Genomic DNA, 23,471 nt, shown 5'->3' with positions numbered 1-23,471 from the left:
TAATTTCACGGACGAGAATTTTCAACTGCGAAGATATCAGCTTGGGCCGGGCAACGCCAGGTTGTCTGTTATATATTTTCACTTTTACCAAAGACTGATAAAGCTTACTTCCTTTCTGGTATATATGAATGTACATATGCCTGCATGCATGTAGTAATATTCTTATGTATGCATCAATGGATGGATGTATTTATATGCATGTACTTATTAATGAATTTATGTATCATGTGTAAATATTTGTATGCATGCATGTATTTATGCTTGCATGTTTTATGCACGCACATATGTGCATGCGCGTATGTGTTTATGCATGCAAGTATGTTAATATGCAGTCTTATATGTATGAATGTATGTATGTATGCTTTGATGTATTCTGGTATGCATACATGAATGTATATATGCATATTTCTTTGTATGCATATAATATCGGACCACAGTTCTGAAGTTCGACATATATACAGATTGTGAAATCGCAATCGTAATCATAATTGCAAAAATGTCTGCGATTTCTAAGTTTAAAACAAATCCAATATATAACATTATCAGGCAATTGTTATTATATAGCTGTGTCGCTGATTCGAATAGATCAGTATTGCCCTGAACTTAAATCGGAGCGCGTGCAAAATGTTAACTGCTCTCTTGCTGGCATTGTGCTCGATCATATTTCTATATCTGTCTTATAAATATGCAGTCGGTCGTCCTGCAGGCTTTCCGCCCGGTTTGCAAAAGCGGTTCACCCGAAATTCGCGTGTGATTAACTGGCATTTATCCTTGCAGGTCCACCGCGACTGCCCATTTTTGGAAGCTATCTTTTTATGCTTCTGATCGATTACAAATATCTACACAAGGCTGCTTTAATACTTAGCAAGTGGTACAAATCGGACATTATTGGTCTATTTGTCGGCTGTTTTCCTGTGGCCGTGGTGCACAACGGAGAAGGTGTGCGCGAAATATTAAACGATCAGACCTACGATGGACGACCTCCCCTCTTTCTGAGCAAAATGCGTGATCCTGGCGATTGTGTGCGAGGTTTGTTTTAAAAAATTTTGATAACAGAAGATCAATAATCTCCCGTAGGATATATATAATGATATTCCCATAATATTTAACTTACTCCTTTATAATACATTGTTTGGTTTCAGCCCATCTCCTTGTATATAAACCGATTAAGTAAGTTCGATTTTAATTTTTTGCATTGTGGATCTTTGTTTACATCTTAAATACCATCCTAAAACTTTCATAACGATCCGATAAATAAAGAAGCTAAACATTTAATCTTTCGGAGATGGCTGCGGGATATCTTGTAGTCGAGCATTCTCCACCACAGCACTTTCACTTATTCGAACAGAAAACTTTATCATTATCTGGAATTTAATAGGTCCCTCTCGAAATGTTTCGGAAGTACTGCTATAGCCAGCCAGCTAGGTGCCGATAAGCATTGGTGGTCTGATATAATAAGTCAGTAAACCTTTGTAACCCGACAGTATAGAGAACAAGTAAAAGTGCTGTCAGGAATGCTTGACTCAGAGATACCCTGTAAGAGCTTAGCTGTTTACGGTCGGATCCTTTACAAATTTTCAAGCCCATTTATGTGGCACCCGAATTTGTGCGAAGCGGTCTTGGAGGGGGGGAGTGGGACTTAGTTTCGCATTTATGAACTCTACTCTTTTTAGTCTAACACAACCGTATGAACGGGGAGCAGCTATTCTGCTTGGCTCTTGATGCTGTCGAAGACTATGTATATTTTATAGGATGAGAGTTGTTTACGTTTGCCTGTTACGTACACTTGCACATTATACGGGTTCAGGGTCAAAATAAAAACAGAAGATTGCACTAGTTTGATTATAATCGTATATATATTTAATAATCGTTCATATGTTATTTCTAGGCATATTCTTTCAGGAAGGAATACTCTGGAAAGAACAGCGACGCTTTATCTTACGTTATCTGCGCGACTTCGGTTTCGGTCGTCGTTTCGATCAGTTGGAGCTAATCATTAAGGAGGAAATAACCGATATGCTGGACATGATTCGCAACGGTCCGCGCTATGAGCACGAGCATCATCTGGTAAAGCCGGGCGGTTATCGGGTGCAATTGCCATTGCTCTTTAATCCCTTCTCGGCCAATAGTCACTTTCACATTTTGTACAACGAGCGCCTGGCCCGGTCTGAAATGGCCAAGTTAGTGAAGCTTGTTCAGTTGGGCTTACAGTTCCAGCGCAATGCGGACGACTACGGCAGATTGTTGAGCATAATACCCTGGATACGATACATCTGGCCGGAGGCGAGCGGCTATAACAAGTTGAATGAGGCAAATTTATATGTACGTGCCTACTTTTCGGAATTTGTGGATCGTCACATTGATAGCTATGATGACTGCAGCGAGCGCAACTTTCTGGATCTCTATATAGCCGAGATGAAAAAGGGCCTGCCCGAAGAATATGGCTTTAATCGGGAGCAATTCATCATGGGCCTCGTCGACTTCTCATTTCCCGCCTTCACGGCAATTGGTTCCCAATTGTCACTGATTGTCCAGTACATGATGCTCTATCCCGAGGTCGCGAAACGCGTACAACGCGAGATCGATGAGGTGGTGGGCAGCGGACGTTTGCCCACGTTGGAGGATCGCAAGAATATGCCATATACGGAGGCGACCATACGTGAAAATCTGCGCATTGAGACATTGGTGCCATCGAATGTGCCACACAAAGCACTTAACGATACCGAACTGATGGGCTATCGCATACCTAAGGTGCGTTAATAAGATGATCTCACGAAATTGCGTTAGCTATCGAACTTCTCTTTTATCTTTTCACAGGGCACTGTTATCATACCCAGCCTGTATGCCTATCACATGGACAAACGCATTTGGTCGGATCCCGAAAAGTTTCGGCCCGAACGCTTTCTGGACAATCAGGGTCAATTGTGCCTCAAGCTGGACGTATCCCTGCCCTTTGGCGCCGGCAAGCGTCTGTGTGCCGGCGAGACCTTTGCACGGAACATGCTCTTCCTGATGACCACAGCCATGCTGCAGAACTTCGACTATACCCTGGCGCCCGGCGATACACTACCAGATCTAACCAAGAATAACAGTGGCTTAATTATAACGCCTCCAGATTTTTGGGTGCAGCTAAAAGAGCGTTAGGTTCTTGCATTTAAAATATATTTGACTTGAAACATGTTACGAGTTGTGTCTATCTCTCCCACAGAGTTGATGAGTTTCTTGTTTTTCTGTCAATTATCTGTTTCATCTGGTGATTTATCTCTTATTATCTTAATTTAAATAATTTCACGGACGAGAATTTTCAACTGCGAAGATATCAGCTTGGGCCGGGCAACGCCAGGTTGTCTGTTATATATTTTCACTTTTACCAAAGACTGATAAAGCTTACTTCCTTTCTGGTATATATGAATGTACATATGCCTGCATGCATGTAGTAATATTCTTATGTATGCATCAATGGATGGATGTATTTATATGCATGTACTTATTAATGAATTTATGTATCATGTGTAAATATTTGTATGCATGCATGTATTTATGCTTGCATGTTTTATGCACGCACATATGTGCATGCGCGTATGTGTTTATGCATGCAAGTATGTTAATATGCAGTCTTATATGTATGAATGTATGTATGTATGCTTTGATGTATTCTGGTATGCATACATGAATGTATATATGCATATTTCTTTGTATGCATATAATATCGGACCACAGTTCTGAAGTTCGACATATATACAGATTGTGAAATCGCAATCGTAATCATAATTGCAAAAATGTCTGCGATTTCTAAGTTTAAAACAAATCCAATATATAACATTATCAGGCAATTGTTATTATATAGCTGTGTCGCTGATTCGAATAGATCAGTATTGCCCTGAACTTAAATCGGAGCGCGTGCAAAATGTTAACTGCTCTCTTGCTGGCATTGTGCTCGATCATATTTCTATATCTGTCTTATAAATATGCAGTCGGTCGTCCTGCAGGCTTTCCGCCCGGTTTGCAAAAGCGGTTCACCCGAAATTCGCGTGTGATTAACTGGCATTTATCCTTGCAGGTCCACCGCGACTGCCCATTTTTGGAAGCTATCTTTTTATGCTTCTGATCGATTACAAATATCTACACAAGGCTGCTTTAATACTTAGCAAGTGGTACAAATCGGACATTATTGGTCTATTTGTCGGCTGTTTTCCTGTGGCCGTGGTGCACAACGGAGAAGGTGTGCGCGAAATATTAAACGATCAGACCTACGATGGACGACCTCCCCTCTTTCTGAGCAAAATGCGTGATCCTGGCGATTGTGTGCGAGGTTTGTTTTAAAAAATTTTGATAACAGAAGATCAATAATCTCCCGTAGGATATATATAATGATATTCCCATAATATTTAACTTACTCCTTTATAATACATTGTTTGGTTTCAGCCCATCTCCTTGTATATAAACCGATTAAGTAAGTTCGATTTTAATTTTTTGCATTGTGGATCTTTGTTTACATCTTAAATACCATCCTAAAACTTTCATAACGATCCGATAAATAAAGAAGCTAAACATTTAATCTTTCGGAGATGGCTGCGGGATATCTTGTAGTCGAGCATTCTCCACCACAGCACTTTCACTTATTCGAACAGAAAACTTTATCATTATCTGGAATTTAATAGGTCCCTCTCGAAATGTTTCGGAAGTACTGCTATAGCCAGCCAGCTAGGTGCCGATAAGCATTGGTGGTCTGATATAATAAGTCAGTAAACCTTTGTAACCCGACAGTATAGAGAACAAGTAAAAGTGCTGTCAGGAATGCTTGACTCAGAGATACCCTGTAAGAGCTTAGCTGTTTACGGTCGGATCCTTTACAAATTTTCAAGCCCATTTATGTGGCACCCGAATTTGTGCGAAGCGGTCTTGGAGGGGGGGAGTGGGACTTAGTTTCGCATTTATGAACTCTACTCTTTTTAGTCTAACACAACCGTATGAACGGGGAGCAGCTATTCTGCTTGGCTCTTGATGCTGTCGAAGACTATGTATATTTTATAGGATGAGAGTTGTTTACGTTTGCCTGTTACGTACACTTGCACATTATACGGGTTCAGGGTCAAAATAAAAACAGAAGATTGCACTAGTTTGATTATAATCGTATATATATTTAATAATCGTTCATATGTTATTTCTAGGCATATTCTTTCAGGAAGGAATACTCTGGAAAGAACAGCGACGCTTTATCTTACGTTATCTGCGCGACTTCGGTTTCGGTCGTCGTTTCGATCAGTTGGAGCTAATCATTAAGGAGGAAATAACCGATATGCTGGACATGATTCGCAACGGTCCGCGCTATGAGCACGAGCATCATCTGGTAAAGCCGGGCGGTTATCGGGTGCAATTGCCATTGCTCTTTAATCCCTTCTCGGCCAATAGTCACTTTCACATTTTGTACAACGAGCGCCTGGCCCGGTCTGAAATGGCCAAGTTAGTGAAGCTTGTTCAGTTGGGCTTACAGTTCCAGCGCAATGCGGACGACTACGGCAGATTGTTGAGCATAATACCCTGGATACGATACATCTGGCCGGAGGCGAGCGGCTATAACAAGTTGAATGAGGCAAATTTATATGTACGTGCCTACTTTTCGGAATTTGTGGATCGTCACATTGATAGCTATGATGACTGCAGCGAGCGCAACTTTCTGGATCTCTATATAGCCGAGATGAAAAAGGGCCTGCCCGAAGAATATGGCTTTAATCGGGAGCAATTCATCATGGGCCTCGTCGACTTCTCATTTCCCGCCTTCACGGCAATTGGTTCCCAATTGTCACTGATTGTCCAGTACATGATGCTCTATCCCGAGGTCGCGAAACGCGTACAACGCGAGATCGATGAGGTGGTGGGCAGCGGACGTTTGCCCACGTTGGAGGATCGCAAGAATATGCCATATACGGAGGCGACCATACGTGAAAATCTGCGCATTGAGACATTGGTGCCATCGAATGTGCCACACAAAGCACTTAACGATACCGAACTGATGGGCTATCGCATACCTAAGGTGCGTTAATAAGATGATCTCACGAAATTGCGTTAGCTATCGAACTTCTCTTTTATCTTTTCACAGGGCACTGTTATCATACCCAGCCTGTATGCCTATCACATGGACAAACGCATTTGGTCGGATCCCGAAAAGTTTCGGCCCGAACGCTTTCTGGACAATCAGGGTCAATTGTGCCTCAAGCTGGACGTATCCCTGCCCTTTGGCGCCGGCAAGCGTCTGTGTGCCGGCGAGACCTTTGCACGGAACATGCTCTTCCTGATGACCACAGCCATGCTGCAGAACTTCGACTATACCCTGGCGCCCGGCGATACACTACCAGATCTAACCAAGAATAACAGTGGCTTAATTATAACGCCTCCAGATTTTTGGGTGCAGCTAAAAGAGCGTTAGGTTCTTGCATTTAAAATATATTTGACTTGAAACATGTTACGAGTTGTGTCTATCTCTCCCACAGAGTTGATGAGTTTCTTGTTTTTCTGTCAATTATCTGTTTCATCTGGTGATTTATCTCTTATTATCTTAATTTAAATAATTTCACGGACGAGAATTTTCAACTGCGAAGATATCAGCTTGGGCCGGGCAACGCCAGGTTGTCTGTTATATATTTTCACTTTTACCAAAGACTGATAAAGCTTACTTCCTTTCTGGTATATATGAATGTACATATGCCTGCATGCATGTAGTAATATTCTTATGTATGCATCAATGGATGGATGTATTTATATGCATGTACTTATTAATGAATTTATGTATCATGTGTAAATATTTGTATGCATGCATGTATTTATGCTTGCATGTTTTATGCACGCACATATGTGCATGCGCGTATGTGTTTATGCATGCAAGTATGTTAATATGCAGTCTTATATGTATGAATGTATGTATGTATGCTTTGATGTATTCTGGTATGCATACATGAATGTATATATGCATATTTCTTTGTATGCATATAATATCGGACCACAGTTCTGAAGTTCGACATATACAGATTGTGAAATCGCAATCGTAATCATAATTGCAAAAATGTCTGCGATTTCTAAGTTTAAAACAAATCCAATATATAACATTATCAGGCAATTGTTATTATATAGCTGTGTCGCTGATTCGAATAGATCAGTATTGCCCTGAACTTAAATCGGAGCGCGTGCAAAATGTTAACTGCTCTCTTGCTGGCATTGTGCTCGATCATATTTCTATATCTGTCTTATAAATATGCAGTCGGTCGTCCTGCAGGCTTTCCGCCCGGTTTGCAAAAGCGGTTCACCCGAAATTCGCGTGTGATTAACTGGCATTTATCCTTGCAGGTCCACCGCGACTGCCCATTTTTGGAAGCTATCTTTTTATGCTTCTGATCGATTACAAATATCTACACAAGGCTGCTTTAATACTTAGCAAGTGGTACAAATCGGACATTATTGGTCTATTTGTCGGCTGTTTTCCTGTGGCCGTGGTGCACAACGGAGAAGGTGTGCGCGAAATATTAAACGATCAGACCTACGATGGACGACCTCCCCTCTTTCTGAGCAAAATGCGTGATCCTGGCGATTGTGTGCGAGGTTTGTTTTAAAAAATTTTGATAACAGAAGATCAATAATCTCCCGTAGGATATATATAATGATATTCCCATAATATTTAACTTACTCCTTTATAATACATTGTTTGGTTTCAGCCCATCTCCTTGTATATAAACCGATTAAGTAAGTTCGATTTTAATTTTTTGCATTGTGGATCTTTGTTTACATCTTAAATACCATCCTAAAACTTTCATAACGATCCGATAAATAAAGAAGCTAAACATTTAATCTTTCGGAGATGGCTGCGGGATATCTTGTAGTCGAGCATTCTCCACCACAGCACTTTCACTTATTCGAACAGAAAACTTTATCATTATCTGGAATTTAATAGGTCCCTCTCGAAATGTTTCGGAAGTACTGCTATAGCCAGCCAGCTAGGTGCCGATAAGCATTGGTGGTCTGATATAATAAGTCAGTAAACCTTTGTAACCCGACAGTATAGAGAACAAGTAAAAGTGCTGTCAGGAATGCTTGACTCAGAGATACCCTGTAAGAGCTTAGCTGTTTACGGTCGGATCCTTTACAAATTTTCAAGCCCATTTATGTGGCACCCGAATTTGTGCGAAGCGGTCTTGGAGGGGGGGAGTGGGACTTAGTTTCGCATTTATGAACTCTACTCTTTTTAGTCTAACACAACCGTATGAACGGGGAGCAGCTATTCTGCTTGGCTCTTGATGCTGTCGAAGACTATGTATATTTTATAGGATGAGAGTTTTTTACGTTTGCCTGTTACGTACACTTGCACATTATACGGGTTCAGGGTCAAAATAAAAACAGAAGATTGCACTAGTTTGATTATAATCGTATATATATTTAATAATCGTTCATATGTTATTTCTAGGCATATTCTTTCAGGAAGGAATACTCTGGAAAGAACAGCGACGCTTTATCTTACGTTATCTGCGCGACTTCGGTTTCGGTCGTCGTTTCGATCAGTTGGAGCTAATCATTAAGGAGGAAATAACCGATATGCTGGACATGATTCGCAACGGTCCGCGCTATGAGCACGAGCATCATCTGGTAAAGCCGGGCGGTTATCGGGTGCAATTGCCATTGCTCTTTAATCCCTTCTCGGCCAATAGTCACTTTCACATTTTGTACAACGAGCGCCTGGCCCGGTCTGAAATGGCCAAGTTAGTGAAGCTTGTTCAGTTGGGCTTACAGTTCCAGCGCAATGCGGACGACTACGGCAGATTGTTGAGCATAATACCCTGGATACGATACATCTGGCCGGAGGCGAGCGGCTATAACAAGTTGAATGAGGCAAATTTATATGTACGTGCCTACTTTTCGGAATTTGTGGATCGTCACATTGATAGCTATGATGACTGCAGCGAGCGCAACTTTCTGGATCTCTATATAGCCGAGATGAAAAAGGGCCTGCCCGAAGAATATGGCTTTAATCGGGAGCAATTCATCATGGGCCTCGTCGACTTCTCATTTCCCGCCTTCACGGCAATTGGTTCCCAATTGTCACTGATTGTCCAGTACATGATGCTCTATCCCGAGGTCGCGAAACGCGTACAACGCGAGATCGATGAGGTGGTGGGCAGCGGACGTTTGCCCACGTTGGAGGATCGCAAGAATATGCCATATACGGAGGCGACCATACGTGAAAATCTGCGCATTGAGACATTGGTGCCATCGAATGTGCCACACAAAGCACTTAACGATACCGAACTGATGGGCTATCGCATACCTAAGGTGCGTTAATAAGATGATCTCACGAAATTGCGTTAGCTATCGAACTTCTCTTTTATCTTTTCACAGGGCACTGTTATCATACCCAGCCTGTATGCCTATCACATGGACAAACGCATTTGGTCGGATCCCGAAAAGTTTCGGCCCGAACGCTTTCTGGACAATCAGGGTCAATTGTGCCTCAAGCTGGACGTATCCCTGCCCTTTGGCGCCGGCAAGCGTCTGTGTGCCGGCGAGACCTTTGCACGGAACATGCTCTTCCTGATGACCACAGCCATGCTGCAGAACTTCGACTATACCCTGGCGCCCGGCGATACACTACCAGATCTAACCAAGAATAACAGTGGCTTAATTATAACGCCTCCAGATTTTTGGGTGCAGCTAAAAGAGCGTTAGGTTCTTGCATTTAAAATATATTTGACTTGAAACATGTTACGAGTTGTGTCTATCTCTCCCACAGAGTTGATGAGTTTCTTGTTTTTCTGTCAATTATCTGTTTCATCTGGTGATTTATCTCTTATTATCTTAATTTAAATAATTTCACGGACGAGAATTTTCAACTGCGAAGATATCAGCTTGGGCCGGGCAACGCCAGGTTGTCTGTTATATATTTTCACTTTTACCAAAGACTGATAAAGCTTACTTCCTTTCTGGTATATATGAATGTACATATGCCTGCATGCATGTAGTAATATTCTTATGTATGCATCAATGGATGGATGTATTTATATGCATGTACTTATTAATGAATTTATGTATCATGTGTAAATATTTGTATGCATGCATGTATTTATGCTTGCATGTTTTATGCACGCACATATGTGCATGCGCGTATGTGTTTATGCATGCAAGTATGTTAATATGCAGTCTTATATGTATGAATGTATGTATGTATGCTTTGATGTATTCTGGTATGCATACATGAATGTATATATGCATATTTCTTTGTATGCATGAACGAATGTATGTATAATTGAATGTAAGTTTGTAAGCATGTATGCGTTTGTGTACTTATGTATGCATATATTTATTAATGTATATATTTATGCATGTATGTAGCTGCATATGTGTCCATATAAATTCTTATGCATGTCTTTAAGAAAGTATGTAAGTATTTTCACGTTTTCATGCATGCCGCTCTATAATAAAAAAGTATTTTCAAGAGATGCCCTACTATGCGATTCTCATGCATTCAAGTAGCACGTAGCACTATCCTCCTCCTACTAATACTAAGTATATATTTACATTTTTATATATACCCTTATTTAAATAAGAATCTAATAATAATTCAGACATGAGAGGGGGAGTTCTCCTAATCGAACAATATTGGTACGAATTTAATTTTTATGATGAACTTTTTGTTTTTAACAACTATGGTTATAATAACTTGATAAATTTGAATTTTATGGAGGTTTTAAGAGTTTTAATTGCACCACTAAAGCTGATAGGAACTATCGCTCGAATATATTTGTACTATGGTTTATACACTTTTGCACAGTTTGATTAAAATCGGAATTATTAAATGTATACCCGCCGTATAAACACTGTGTTCATATTGTCTTTGGTCTAACGGTAATATATTAAAATGTTGTATTCATTTGATATGGATATTTTATTTTGATATTTTAAACAAGTTTACATTTCCACTTACCCGAATGGGAAGAAACCTTAGAGTTTCTAAGGATATTGCTTTAAATTTATACTGATAGATCATATAATATTATAGATAATTCCATTTCTCATATACTTGTATTGAAGTCTTAATTTATTAGCGCATATTTTACAATTTTGCTGTCAATTTCGCAACATTTGATCAACCTTAATTTTAAGTTTTACTTAAGGTATAGTTAATTGATAGAAGCGAGCAAATATCTCACTGATTATGCATTATCATTTATTGCTTGAAATTCTATATGTTAGCTTAATATAATGTTAATTAATATATGCATGCCACGCCTTATTGATTAATACTGCATGCGCCTTAAAAGACTGCAACCGGGTCAGTTTTATCCAGTTTATATGGCGTCAATATATGCACAGGGAATTGTTCACAACTCTTAACATTTACAATTAATATTAAATCTGTGTTAAATAATACAAAAAAAGTTGCTTTTGGGTGCGGGGGAGAAGTTTTCCATTTAGTAATACGCCTGCTTAATGGCCGCGCTGGTTATCAAAAAAGCGGAGCCTATCAATACGAATGTGATGATTTTAAGAGCGCTGGGCCTACCGGAAGAATCTGTGGAAATAGAACATTATTTTTATTAATTAATTTCTCCGAATATAAAACTGTCTATTATTGATGAGATTTAAGATGGTAAGATGGAAATCCATCCATAACTGAGAAAAATTTGTGAAACTTTTATTTGTCATTGGCTAAACGTCAAACTAATTTGGAACGCGGCTCACCCTTTCCGAGAATTCACCCCTCTTGGATGGAAATCTCTGAAACATCTAAGATCTAAGACTATTGTTAAAGAATGAACTTCAACCCATATTTTCAAATATCTAAATGAATTATATTAAAATTCTTAGGATTATCCTTTACAAAATGTCTAAATTATAGAAAAATAAAATCATAGCAAAAAATTGGATGACCTACGCAATATACTAATATCCGATAGTATGTGTAATATATATAGTAAATTATATAAAGTTGGCAGTTTTCATCTTACTCTTTTTGTTGGGCATTACACGTATGCATTGCCTCTGCTCAGTGCTGGCCTGATAACCAAATTTACACTGACAGACGGAGTTGCGGCATTCCACATTCTCAGGATCCTTTTCAACAAAACACTCTGTGGCTTTTGTGCAGGGCTCGTTTAGCACTAAAAAAAAAAACAACAACAACAGCCTTTGTATGAACAGTTCAATTAAAATATTATTACACATTGAAGCTTACGGCGTTTCGTTTCACAAATTCCGTTCTTCTCGTGCTGCTCGTCGGTGCAGCCACATTTGCCTTCCGCATTGCAGCTGGCCAGAAGGGGTTTACACTGCTCATCATCGATGCATTCATCGTCCAGTTCCACGGCTATAGGCATAACGTTTACAACAGCTAACTGAAGGAATTCTCATGGGACACTTACCTTCCTTGAGGCATTCATCCTTGAAGTGCACATACCCCTTGCGGCATTGACAGGAGCGCGTCGGCTCCGAATCTTTGGCTGAGTTGCTAGTGCTGCGATCCAGGCATGCCGTATTCTCAGCCATGCACTCATCATCCTCTGAGCATTCGGCTCCAATGCCTAATACACGAAATGTAGATATATACATTTGTTTATAGATGATGTACCAGCTGCCTGAATCTTAACTGACCTGGCACGCAAGCTTCGTTCTTCTCGAAATAGTTGTCGCGACACACACAGAAGCGATTTGAGCAAATGGAATGATCCACAACACAGCCATCGTTTGACTCACACTCGGCACCCAAGCCATCCTTGTACTCACAGAGCTGCGAGATTTCATTGTACTGTGCGTACTCCTCGCACGTGCAGCGTCTGGGTATCTGCGGATGGCAATAGGAGGCTCCATAGGGACTACATTGGCTGTTCGATGTGCAGGATAGGTGATACTGAATGGCTGCCAGAAGTAAGCGTAAATTAAATATATATTTTTAATTCTGCCTACTTCAATTCCTACTCACGTTTTCTGCAGTTGCGCAGGTCGCGTTCGTAGAAATAGTTCTTTTGGCATATACAAGTCTTGGACAAATGATCAAACTCATATTCACATTCGTCGCTGCTCTCCGCTATCTCGCCGAGCTCTGCCAAAGGAAACAAATTGCTATACAAATGCGTAAATTTCAATATTTCATGGGCTGCCCTTACCTGCAAAACATTTACCATTCCGCGGATAATAGCCCTGTCTACACAGGCAGATCTTGTTTGTGCAGATCGAGTGGGCCAGGCCGGTGCATGATTTGCCATTATCCGTGCAGCTGCTGCCGTCTATTAATTAAATAAAATCATTATATTAATTAATTAAAACTATAAGACACGTAGCTGTCATCTGTTTGAAAATTATGAAAAAATAAAGCCATATACGAATTATATCTTAAGATTTGCAATAATACTTAGAAAAGAGTCGTGTTAAGTATTCAAGTATTTAATGGCAATTACCATTTTGATGGTACATTATTTATAATTATGTACTAGAAATTTTAGTTTTTAGTTAGTTTTTCAAAAAGGTACGAGTCTCACCTATTTTTCAAAAATTTACCATACTCTATCATTCTACTCACATTTTTTGTCATCGACATCGTCGTCATCGCGACTTGATCCCAGCGTGGAATATGTTTTAATATCCTCATTATCATAGCGAAAGATGGCGGGTAATCGGCGACGATAGTTCTGGGTATTGGTGGAGGTGTGCCGGCTGCTGGCGCTAGTCGAGGTGGTTGTCGTAGCTGTGGCCACATTTCGAAAACTGCGCCCCAGCTCTTTGAGTTCGTATTTCTCGATGCTCGTCTGGACGGCTATTTCACGGGAATGACGTGGCGTCAACCGGAACTCACCATCGCCATTGGTCAGTAATAGTGTAGCCTGGGCGGCGGCATCTTTATGTGTGGGCGTGGCATGAACAAAAGCTTTGGCAAATTGCTTTTTTTCGCGCACCAAGCTATTGGGTATAATTGTTGTGGCACTGGACTCCGGTTCTGTTGTATCTGGATTCGGTTCGGTCTCGTTTTCGGTTGTTTCGTTATCCTCTGCTGTGGTCCCAGTACCGTTATCCTCGGGCGTGGTGGTCTGCTCATCTACAATGTTACATATTAGACCCACGCAGGCGGCACCGGCGCCCAGTGCATCACAGTCCGCATCAACGACGCAAGCATCGTTTTTTTCTAAAACCAAATATGTATTTAATTTAATCAAACTAACCAGCAATGTACAGTTAAGCTACCCATTGATTTGCGACGGCATATGTTTCCATATCTGTGATAATAGCCATTTGCACAGGCGCAAACGCTATCCTGACAGCTAACGGATGCTCGATCGTAGCCAAAATAGCAGTCCAAGTCCTGCAAATGTTGATGAGGATTAGTTGTCAAAGAGTTTCATTTGAATAACAAGTTATTTGTCGCACCGTTTCGCAGGGCTCGTTGAGTCCATTCACTGGCCTACACTTGCCACGCAGATAGATTTGGCCATCGGCGCAATCGCAGACCCCGGTTTTACAACTGGCTCCCGTTGGCATAAGATTGCATTGAACTGAGTCTTGGCATGCGTCACCAATCAGCGAGGTCGTCAGGCATTGCGTATAGTTCTCGGAGAAGACCTCATCGAAACTGGGACATTCACATAGACTCGTGTCTGGGTCACAGCTAGAGCCATCAGCTGTGCAGTCCGCATCGCTTTCACATGGCCAAAATACAGCCAATGCACCGCCGTCGCCTGCAATCAATTAAATATGCATATATCATTGACCATTTAACCGATTTACATATGCCCCGCATTGTCTATTTGTAGGCCTTTGACGCCATTGCTCAACAATATCGACCAATTCTCATGACAATACTTGTCCCAAATTAACTTGGCTGCTTTAATAATTGAAAATGCTTGGAAATTGAATATAATTGCAGTTGCTTTTGTGACGGACAGCCGAATAAAATTTGATTTATAAATGCTTTCATATTGATTTTGTACTCAGTTGGGTAACATATTTTGTTTCAATTAAGAAAAATTAGCAATAAGTTATAAACAAGAAGGAAAAGCTATTTTCGGTATAAGATATGGCCTACATGCTTGTGAGAAGAAATGAAAACAACCCTCGTCAAGCTAGATAAAAAGCTGAAAAATGTTTCCGTACAAGAACTCTTTTTTTGGCCGATTCTTCCCATGCCAGCTATATGAATGAGAAGTAGGCCGTTGTTAATTACATTTTTTGCTTATTTTTAATTAATCTATGTTGTATGTCAGCTAAACCGGGACCATTACAAACTCGAAAGCGTTTGAATATATGATACAATTCTGATCTTGTTACTTTTTTATTGGGTAAAAGGATACAGTAAAGGTAGGAAAAGCTACTTGCCATCGTTTCATATCCTACGAGTAAAATTGTCGTTTTAAGGGACAGAAATTTAAATAAAATAACAGCACACATATACAATACAATCGCGAGTGAAAAAATAGAACATGCATAAAGAAAATTCCAGAGCTTGACGTTAACTGCGACGTGGCTTGCCAATATTACCTGCCGTCCATTTCTTCAGTGTTTTTTTTAACCAATCTTGCTTACATTTTCTGCACTAAAAAAATACTGACTAAAATGTAAAATGCTTAAATTTGCGGCTATAGTTTTTTTTTTTTTAATATATATATATATTTAATCGTATCCAAGTCGAATCCGTGTTTGGGTTGGGTTTGAGTTGGCTTTAGGTTAGGTTCAAAGCAGGTTTGCAACGTTGGTTGATAATATTCAAGACACTAGAATTTCGTAGATGTCCCCTAGCATGCTTTATACATGTCATGACTAAATTTTAATACCATCTATAGGAAAATAAAGTTTATAAGGCTTAAGTGGATATGTTTAGAAGTTTAATCATCCATATCTGGACTTAAGCCAAATACAATAAAAATCAATTTTACCTATCTGTTCTTTTCCACTTTAGTTGACTAAAGGAACTTTAAAAAAAATAAAATTAAAAGATTTCTCTGATTTTGTAAGTCGAAATAAACGCCAGATATATTTTTATAGACGTACAACTTTTACCCTGTTGCTGCAAAGTAAACCTGCCCAATATTTAGGTAATCAAAAGCATGTGCCCAACTGTTAATTAACTTATTTAAAATCCAACATTCAGCTTTAATGTTTGCGATACTTTGCGACTGTTACGCTTTCCAGCACGCAAGTGAGCTAGCAATAATTTATTACGTATACGCCAGCAACTTCCGGCTGTTGTTGAATAAAACTAAAAACCGAAAACAGTTTTCATTAATTTTAAGAAGCTCTAAATACCCTAACAAATACGAATACCTAAGATATAGCTTATCGAAAAACAAAATAACGAAATATTTGACATACATAAGTATAAGGAATAACACTAATTCTTAAAATAAAACATGGAATTATTTTATACAAATTGTAGAAGCTTATAAGAAACCAAACCTGGATACAATTGAAATTGAAAATTTGATGCATCCTTTATGAGGGCATTTAAATGCGCATACAGAACCGTTTCAGTTCAAACAACAACGCTGAAATTTGCTCGTCACTTTGGCACTTTAATTTCCATTTTCCGTGGCCTGCGAAACTATTTCTCAAGCTGTAAGGCCTTCGGGCAGGAATTTCGCAGTTGTTCCTTTCCTTTTACATTCGTTAATACCCTATGCCATATGCAGAAGGAGTTTATTGTCTTTTCTTTTTACCGATATCTGCCACATGCTCTGAATATCACAAATATCACAAGCTTGAAATTGATAAAATTGAATTTTCGAGATATAGTCTTGGATTGTCATATTTATTCCCTGCACATATCACAAATATCGGACCACCTGCGTTGATCAAGAAAAGTGTGCGACGGGCGAAAGAAATGTGTGTGTGTGTGTATAGACGGAAGTTAAAGTGTTTCTAACAGGTGCTTTGCGCTGGCTCAAGCGAATCTACTAGTCGGGCACTCCCGACTAGAACATTCTCACTTGGTTCAATTTTTTGTTTTGGTAAGATGGGTGCTTGGGTCAATAGGGCAAAGCACTTGACCTTGATTGCGTTTGCATTAATTACTTTTGTTGTTTAATATTATGACTGACTTGTTCGCTGTTATTGTTTTACTTATTTGTTTTTTTATTATTTGTATACCAATTTGGGCTCACACTTTGTTTAGTTTTGCACTGAACAACAACTTTAATTCAATTAACGGCCATTGCTCACAGAATGATTTCAACGCTTGCTACTCGAGCTCGAGTTCGAGTTCGAATTCTAGTTGGAGTCAGGAATTGTTTGGGCTTTCTAAATTGCTGTTTATCCTAGTATACTTGTATACCTTGTGGACTGAGCAGGGCGCACAGGATGCCGAGTAATATAATAAGGTTCGGGTTTTCCATCGAGTATGTGTGTGTTACCACAAGTCAATTTAAACGCAACCACAGGCAAATCGTTACTGAAACTTGGCCAATAATTGGCTGACGGTAGTCGGTAGCTCCATTAGGTGCTTGATAGCGCTAATCTTATCGCAAGTATTAGAATTGTACATCGATTTGGTTTTAAATGGGTTTTCACCTATCCAATATGGCCAATCGACCCATAATAAGCTGATTAGGCAGTCTTTCATATGCCTTGGCTCCATCAAGTTGGGCTTAAAGTCAGTTTTTATTGTTGCCAAGGCTGCATTAAATACTAATTACTCATGCTATTTGCTAATCTGACAGACCGTTGAGTTTTCGTTAATCAGCCACAGAACGACAAAACTCTCGCTTATCTCAGCGTATGTTAACACCTGGCTGTGAACACCTGTTCAATTGTTTATTGAGTACTAAACATTTTTATAATTTAACCTATACTCGTAACTACAATAACAATTTCATTTTTACTGAACTTAATTTTCTTTTCCTTTTTAAAGTTTATACGTGACCCTTCTATATTAAATGCATAATATACGATACTATTCTATACTATACTATATTATACTCTGCAATACACTACAATACTAATTCTATACTATGCTATATATCGGAAATAATTTTGCGAAAACTAAACCGATTTTCATCATGTTTTCTTCTTTAATAATTTAATTGTTTGCCATTATTTTGCTACATAATTGCATTTAAGATCTTTCTCATTTGAAAAAAGATTGTGCCTCTTCTAGATTGCAATTTGGGCTAAAAAGCGAGTTCGGATTCATTTTCTGTTCTTGATTTAAGTCTATTTGGAATCATTTTCATTCTTACTCGATATCAATTGTTAGCTGCTAGCACAGCTTTATACCATGCACATAAAAATGATTGCTTTAATATTAATAACATTGGAGGAGACGGCAACTTGAGCAGAGATGATGCCGGCGGAAACTGAAGAGAAGGCGGCAGCATGAATAAAGGTGGAGCCGAATTCAATTATTGAGCAGGCTGTGGCTATGGCTTTGGCGGATGCCATTGAAAATACTGGTACGTATTTTAAACAGTTTAATTATATTTAAAATAAAAGTAACAACTTTTACAATCTTATGTTTGTTGTTTGATATTGAAATATACATTAAATAAGTGTAAATGTTGAGTTGAGAATGAACAAAATATTGTCTTACTACGCGATTCTCACTAAATCAAGTAAGCTTCAGCAAGCAAGTTTCGTTGATAAGCTTATAACCTTTATATCTGCTCTTCTGATTTTCAGTGATTGTCTATAAAAAAGTTTATCTCTAGCCTACTGATAGATGATTTAAAAAAAGAATCGTGAATTTACAGATATAATTATTTACAGACTGGCTGAATAATTTAAAACGTAAGAGTTAGACGGGCTCCTCATTTTCAATGCTCTGTGTAAAAACAAATCTCGAAAGTGTTTCGCACTTTTCGTAAACCGAAAACCGTTGAGAACCATGATCTTGATCAACATTAACAGCTGAGTCGATCTAGCCATGTCCGTATGTCTGTTCTGGAGACTTGAAATGTGAAATGTGGGTCCTCCTCCTAGTCGATAACTTTCTCCGTTTCCAACCAATCGATTATATTTAACGAAATCCTAAATCCGAACGAGCTGCATTTGGAGTTAGTAAAGAGGTTTCAGGATATTCCCTTTTCGAGAGTTCCCGACTAAAGCCTCTTAATTGTTTTAATTATTTATGTAAAGTATAACCTTAGAGGTTGAGCTCAAGATTGTACGAGTAGATTTTAATTGTCAAGAGGCGGAAAATGGTTTTAAAAGTTATATCTTAAATTTGAAGCACAAAACTTGCCACGCGCAAGGCCTGGCAATATCCGCTACCATAATATATATGTAAATGTACATTTATTTGATTATGTGCAAATGTCATATTATTTGTTAGCCACATGCTAACAAATTGAGGAAACCCAAAATCGATTCCTATAAAAATAATACGACAGACCTTTTTAATTGCAATTGCAATGAATAGAATTATAGCAATGCGATGTGGCCCTTGATAATACATTTACCATAGAAGTACCTTTTTTAACTATTATTTATTATGTACTATCTATAATGCCATGTGTTATACTTAACTAAAAAGAAAATTTACAAAAAAATAAAACAAATATTGATTCCAGAAGAGGTGACAGCTCTTGCTGCGGCTTGGTGTAGAGCCTGCCCACAACGGAACTTATATATGCTCTGGTAATTGATTAAATGATCCTTGAGAATTTCTCTTATAATTTGTTATATATTCGTTTTGAAAGTTTTTTCTATGCATATATTTGAATTCAAGCTCGAGATTCTGTCAGCATGCTCCTGCCCTAGTTCCCCCGAATCGTATGTGCTTAATATTTTCCAAGAAATAATATGTATGCACATAAAAAATTAAATAAATTAAATAAATAAAACAAAGTTAACTTAAACAGAGTTAAATGTGGAACAACTGAAAAGCTTTATTGGACCGCGCCCATTTGTTTGTGCTTGTTTGTTGGTTTGTTTTCTGCCTTCCTTGTTTCAGCCTCAAAAGTCTGTTGTCCCATTTCTAATTTTCAGTTTCGTACAACGTAAAATGACATTTTGTGGCTGTAAAAATGTTTTGCCACGCACGCGATGAAAATAAAATGCTAGCGACAGTGCAAGCAAGGAGAGTCCCTGTCAGCTATATACAGTCCAATACGAGCACGCAAACACACACACACACACACACGCACACACACAAGCATACATGCATATGTATGTATAATTATGAATTAAAGTGCAAGTCCACATCTACGACAAGCAGGTCATCAGCTGTTGCTGGGAATATGCTGCCAATGCGTATAAATCTATTAGAGCTTATACCTAATTAAATGCTCAGATGCACATGCATACCCTAGAATTTAAGTATGTGTATAATCTAGGGCAACAACACACACAAAAGGTAGGTGCTTCGGCTTTATTTTGGTTCGCGATATCGAACACATGATTTGGATAGAGCCCTGGTCTGTAGTATATTTTCGAAATTTTATTGACATAGCTAGTTTTTTTAATAAATAATTTTCTGTTGCATTGAAACTATTTACATTTTTTCTACATATTAGCTTGAGCAAGTTCGATTCAGTATCCTTTATAAGTTTATTATTTTATAAGTTTTTTATTTTTTGGCTTAGTTTAAGATTCGGGTTAATTGAAATTCTGACTTCGAAGTGATTCTTTTGAAAATGTTTTGCAAGTGTTGATATAAATATACATAGATAGTTTAAATTGTACAATAGATAACTGAATTTTTATATATATAAAGAAAACCAGTTTAAATGTTATTAACAAATAACAGGCTCGATAAATATTCTACCGATTTTTAACCATTTTTAATGTTTACAGGCTCTAGAAACCTATATATTTATTAAATTAATAGTCCCTCATAATACATATATATTTTTATTATAAATATGATTAAGTTAATTATGTACTAAATAAGCTTTTATTAATGTGTGTCTAGGCTGAAGTTGAAGTGTGCTTGTGTGCTTGTGTTGTGTTTGTTTGTCGCATGTGTGCGTGTCATGCATACAAAACACACACGCACACACATACATAAAGTTCATATGTAGGACAGTTAAAGTATTTTGGGGCTTTGTTGTTGTTGTTTTTGTTTGCGGTAATAATGAATTGGAATGCGCTGAGCAACGGCGGGCCGCGTATAATGACCTCCACGACCCTTATATTTTTTATTGTAACACACATTTTTATTCCACTTACGACATATTTTTATTCAATCAATATTCATTAAATTTTCCAAAAAACTTGTAATTATCAACACAAAATAACGCGTGCAATGACAGCACCAAAATTGTATGCTATATATGTATATATATATATAATATATCTTGATGTATTTTAGACTTATGTATTTTGACAGTTATGTTGGCTTATTCATTTGCTTTTGTTAGTTAGCATTTGCATGCTTCTTTAACTTTCGGCTTGCTACACACAGATCAATTTTTAACTGAATTCGAACAACATTTTCTGTTGCATACTTTTGCGCGCAGACCGTTAAATTTAATAGCTGGTAACACGCGCGACAGTTGCTTTCGATCCTTACGTTTGAAGCTCGTACGCGCAACTGTTTGCGTCTTCGTGTGTTTTGTGCCTCAACTGCATGCGACACACCTGACTCTAAGAGAGAGAGAGAGAGAGGAAGAGAGAGAGAGAGAGAGCGAGCACGCCTGTGGGAAATAGAGCGAATGTGTGTGGGAGCGAGAGCATAAGAAAAGTGGCACACGAATGGAGCTCTTAGTTTCTTCGTCTACAATTGAAGGGTTTTTGTTTTTGTACTAAAAAGCAACAATTTTGTGTTCGAGTGTGTGTGTCTTTGTGCAAGCTATAGGTGTGAAAGTGCGCGGCAACTACTATTACATGGCTCATAAAATTATCCTTGCAGTTAGCAGTTTACGAATCACAAATACGTAATTGATACCAAACAGCTGCAAGTGGCCATAGATATGGTAAAATGATAATTACAATAATTATGAAATTTGTTCTGGCAGGTCTAACTTTATGCCAAGTATGCTTTTGCTTTGAACAACTCATCAAAATTAAGTACAACACATAATACTCTTCCTGAGCCAATCAAACGTCAATTAAAATATCTACAACAAAATTTGGGTCAAGTGACCCGCCGAAGCGACAGACATGCATATGTAAGCGACAGTATTTGATGATGTCCGTCTCAACACCCCGCATTACCGCCCCCAAAAATTGTAACGAAACTATGCAACAAATCCAAAAGAAAATGAAAAAAACGGAAAATAATACATAGAGTTGAAAATGGTCTACAGAAAATGCCGCAAGAGGCAACGGAAACTCGCGCTGGTTACAGAGAGCCAGCACGAAATAAATTTGTCTGCGTTGGCCACATTATCACACACTAATACTAAGTAATACAAGCAACTGGCATGACTAGCTAATTTTGTTGGCCAACAGAGTCGGAGTCTTTATTTGCTGTGTAAGGGTATGTGTGTACGTGTATGTGTGTGTGTGTGTGTGTGTGTGTGTAACGTTTTCTTGTCGGCTCCTTTCATGCAGCGAAACAGAACTGAATAAGTAGTTGATTAATGAAAGTACACAGGCTTTGCATAATTCACTAAATGAACCTTAACTTATGTTGTATAAGAAGAAGATAGCCTTATATTTTTATTCTTTAGAATATTTTTTGAGAGAGAAAATGTTAAATGTTAATTTAAAACGACATTAGTTATATTCTTCTCTGATAACCCTAATTTGTAATCAGAAGGTTGATTTTGATCATTAAGCCTTTTTTTAGCTTCTGTTGAATTTAATCCATAAAAAATACAAGTCGAGTGTATCTCTATTAAAACTTATGCTGACGGGTTTATCTTATACCTCCAAAATCCGTGAATAACTTCTAAACTACAAATGTATCGCACTAAGTTTAACTCGTATAAAAAGTAGAATAAATAAATATATGTGAATAAATAATAAGGATAATGTGCATATTTATGTTTATAAACGTACAAAAATGTTCCTTGATGAAAAAAAAAACATAATAATAATTTTTGGTAAATTTATATGTCACTTCTTATAGACTAACCGTCATAAGCATCGGGCTTAGTCATTTAGAACTAAAAAAAAATTATTTTTTTACTATAAAAAATTTATTTATATATTTTCACAACACGTGGCAAAGTGTGCCAGATGCAGTCAAGAGATCATACCAAGGCCAACAACAGAGTCGAAATAAAAATAAAATAAATATAAAATAATTTTCTGTACTGAGAACGACCAACATATTTCACATTTGTTTGCTTGCGTCGTTATGCGGTATGTGTGTTAATTTTTCATACTATTTTAGGCTCAAATATTTTTATAAGGCACACATTCGTTTGGCATTTCCCACCTTTCCAAAATGCCAAGCCCAACTTAAGTCCGCTGCCAAATGCCTGCTACCATGCGAGCCTGAAGCTATTTTTAGGCCAAAAAGACATAACGTTTTTTGGCTGGCCAAAAGACACGCGAGATGGCAGCTCCATTGCCTATGCAAATGCAAACAGTGCAACACCCAGGAGAGGCAAATGGAAGCATAT

At 38.3% G+C, this 23,471-nt stretch overlaps 4 protein-coding genes across 4 annotated transcripts; 3 read left to right on the top strand and 1 right to left on the bottom strand.

The window, feature by feature from the left end:
* Window positions 1–583: 583 nt before the first annotated feature.
* Window positions 584–3,183, top strand: LOC116650341 (probable cytochrome P450 304a1). Its single transcript, XM_032433747.2, has 4 exons — window positions 584–718; window positions 778–1,029; window positions 1,889–2,751; window positions 2,818–3,183. The coding sequence occupies exons 1-4, from the start codon at window positions 625–627 to the stop codon at window positions 3,142–3,144; spliced, it is 1,536 nt and encodes a 511-aa protein (XP_032289638.1). The 5' UTR covers window positions 584–624; the 3' UTR covers window positions 3,145–3,183.
* Window positions 3,184–3,866: 683 nt separating this feature from the next.
* On the top strand, window positions 3,867–6,466 carry LOC6637006 (probable cytochrome P450 304a1). The gene is made up of 4 exons (XM_002060396.4): window positions 3,867–4,001; window positions 4,061–4,312; window positions 5,172–6,034; window positions 6,101–6,466. Exons 1-4 carry the CDS (start codon window positions 3,908–3,910, stop codon window positions 6,425–6,427), a joined length of 1,536 nt encoding a protein of 511 aa, XP_002060432.1. The 5' UTR covers window positions 3,867–3,907; the 3' UTR covers window positions 6,428–6,466.
* A 681-nt stretch (window positions 6,467–7,147) lies between these two features.
* Window positions 7,148–9,747, top strand: LOC6637005 (probable cytochrome P450 304a1). Its single transcript, XM_002060397.4, has 4 exons — window positions 7,148–7,282; window positions 7,342–7,593; window positions 8,453–9,315; window positions 9,382–9,747. The coding sequence occupies exons 1-4, from the start codon at window positions 7,189–7,191 to the stop codon at window positions 9,706–9,708; spliced, it is 1,536 nt and encodes a 511-aa protein (XP_002060433.1). The 5' UTR covers window positions 7,148–7,188; the 3' UTR covers window positions 9,709–9,747.
* A 1,306-nt stretch (window positions 9,748–11,053) lies between these two features.
* Window positions 11,054–17,404, bottom strand: LOC6632411 (prion-like-(Q/N-rich) domain-bearing protein 25). Its single transcript, XM_002056171.4, has 11 exons — window positions 17,294–17,404; window positions 14,398–14,705; window positions 14,215–14,332; window positions 13,556–14,155; window positions 13,143–13,262; window positions 12,959–13,078; window positions 12,631–12,894; window positions 12,402–12,560; window positions 12,215–12,346; window positions 11,988–12,140; window positions 11,054–11,551 (listed from the first exon to the last, which is right to left on the bottom strand). The coding sequence occupies exons 1-11, from the start codon at window positions 17,352–17,354 to the stop codon at window positions 11,451–11,453; spliced, it is 2,136 nt and encodes a 711-aa protein (XP_002056207.2). The 5' UTR covers window positions 17,355–17,404; the 3' UTR covers window positions 11,054–11,450.
* Between the last annotated feature and the right edge of the window lie 6,067 nt (window positions 17,405–23,471).

This window comes from Drosophila virilis, chromosome 2, assembly GCF_030788295.1.
Source record: "Drosophila virilis strain 15010-1051.87 chromosome 2, Dvir_AGI_RSII-ME, whole genome shotgun sequence".
Classification (NCBI taxonomy): Eukaryota; Metazoa; Arthropoda; class Insecta; order Diptera; family Drosophilidae; genus Drosophila; species Drosophila virilis.
This window is presented reverse-complemented; position numbering and strand designations above follow the sequence as displayed.

Excerpts from the sequence above, each read along its gene's own strand:
- LOC116650341 (XM_032433747.2), top strand. The coding sequence starts at position 625 with ATGTTAACTGCTCTCTTGCTGGCATTGTGCTCGATCATATTTCTATAT. Across the intron at positions 719-777 it reads TCCTGCAGGCTTTCCGCCCG|GTCCACCGCGACTGCCCATT; the intron begins GTTTGCAAAAGC and ends TTATCCTTGCAG. Across the intron at positions 2,752-2,817 it reads TGGGCTATCGCATACCTAAG|GGCACTGTTATCATACCCAG; the intron begins GTGCGTTAATAA and ends ATCTTTTCACAG.
- LOC6637006 (XM_002060396.4), top strand. The coding sequence starts at position 3,908 with ATGTTAACTGCTCTCTTGCTGGCATTGTGCTCGATCATATTTCTATAT. Across the intron at positions 4,002-4,060 it reads TCCTGCAGGCTTTCCGCCCG|GTCCACCGCGACTGCCCATT; the intron begins GTTTGCAAAAGC and ends TTATCCTTGCAG. Across the intron at positions 6,035-6,100 it reads TGGGCTATCGCATACCTAAG|GGCACTGTTATCATACCCAG; the intron begins GTGCGTTAATAA and ends ATCTTTTCACAG.
- LOC6637005 (XM_002060397.4), top strand. The coding sequence starts at position 7,189 with ATGTTAACTGCTCTCTTGCTGGCATTGTGCTCGATCATATTTCTATAT. Across the intron at positions 7,283-7,341 it reads TCCTGCAGGCTTTCCGCCCG|GTCCACCGCGACTGCCCATT; the intron begins GTTTGCAAAAGC and ends TTATCCTTGCAG. Across the intron at positions 9,316-9,381 it reads TGGGCTATCGCATACCTAAG|GGCACTGTTATCATACCCAG; the intron begins GTGCGTTAATAA and ends ATCTTTTCACAG.
- LOC6632411 (XM_002056171.4), bottom strand. The coding sequence starts at position 17,354 with ATGGAAAACCCGAACCTTATTATATTACTCGGCATCCTGTGCGCCCTG. Across the intron at positions 14,333-14,397 it reads TCAACGAGCCCTGCGAAACG|GACTTGGACTGCTATTTTGG; the intron begins GTGCGACAAATA and ends CAACATTTGCAG. Across the intron at positions 14,156-14,214 it reads ATGCCGTCGCAAATCAATGG|AAAAAAACGATGCTTGCGTC; the intron begins GTAGCTTAACTG and ends ATTTGGTTTTAG.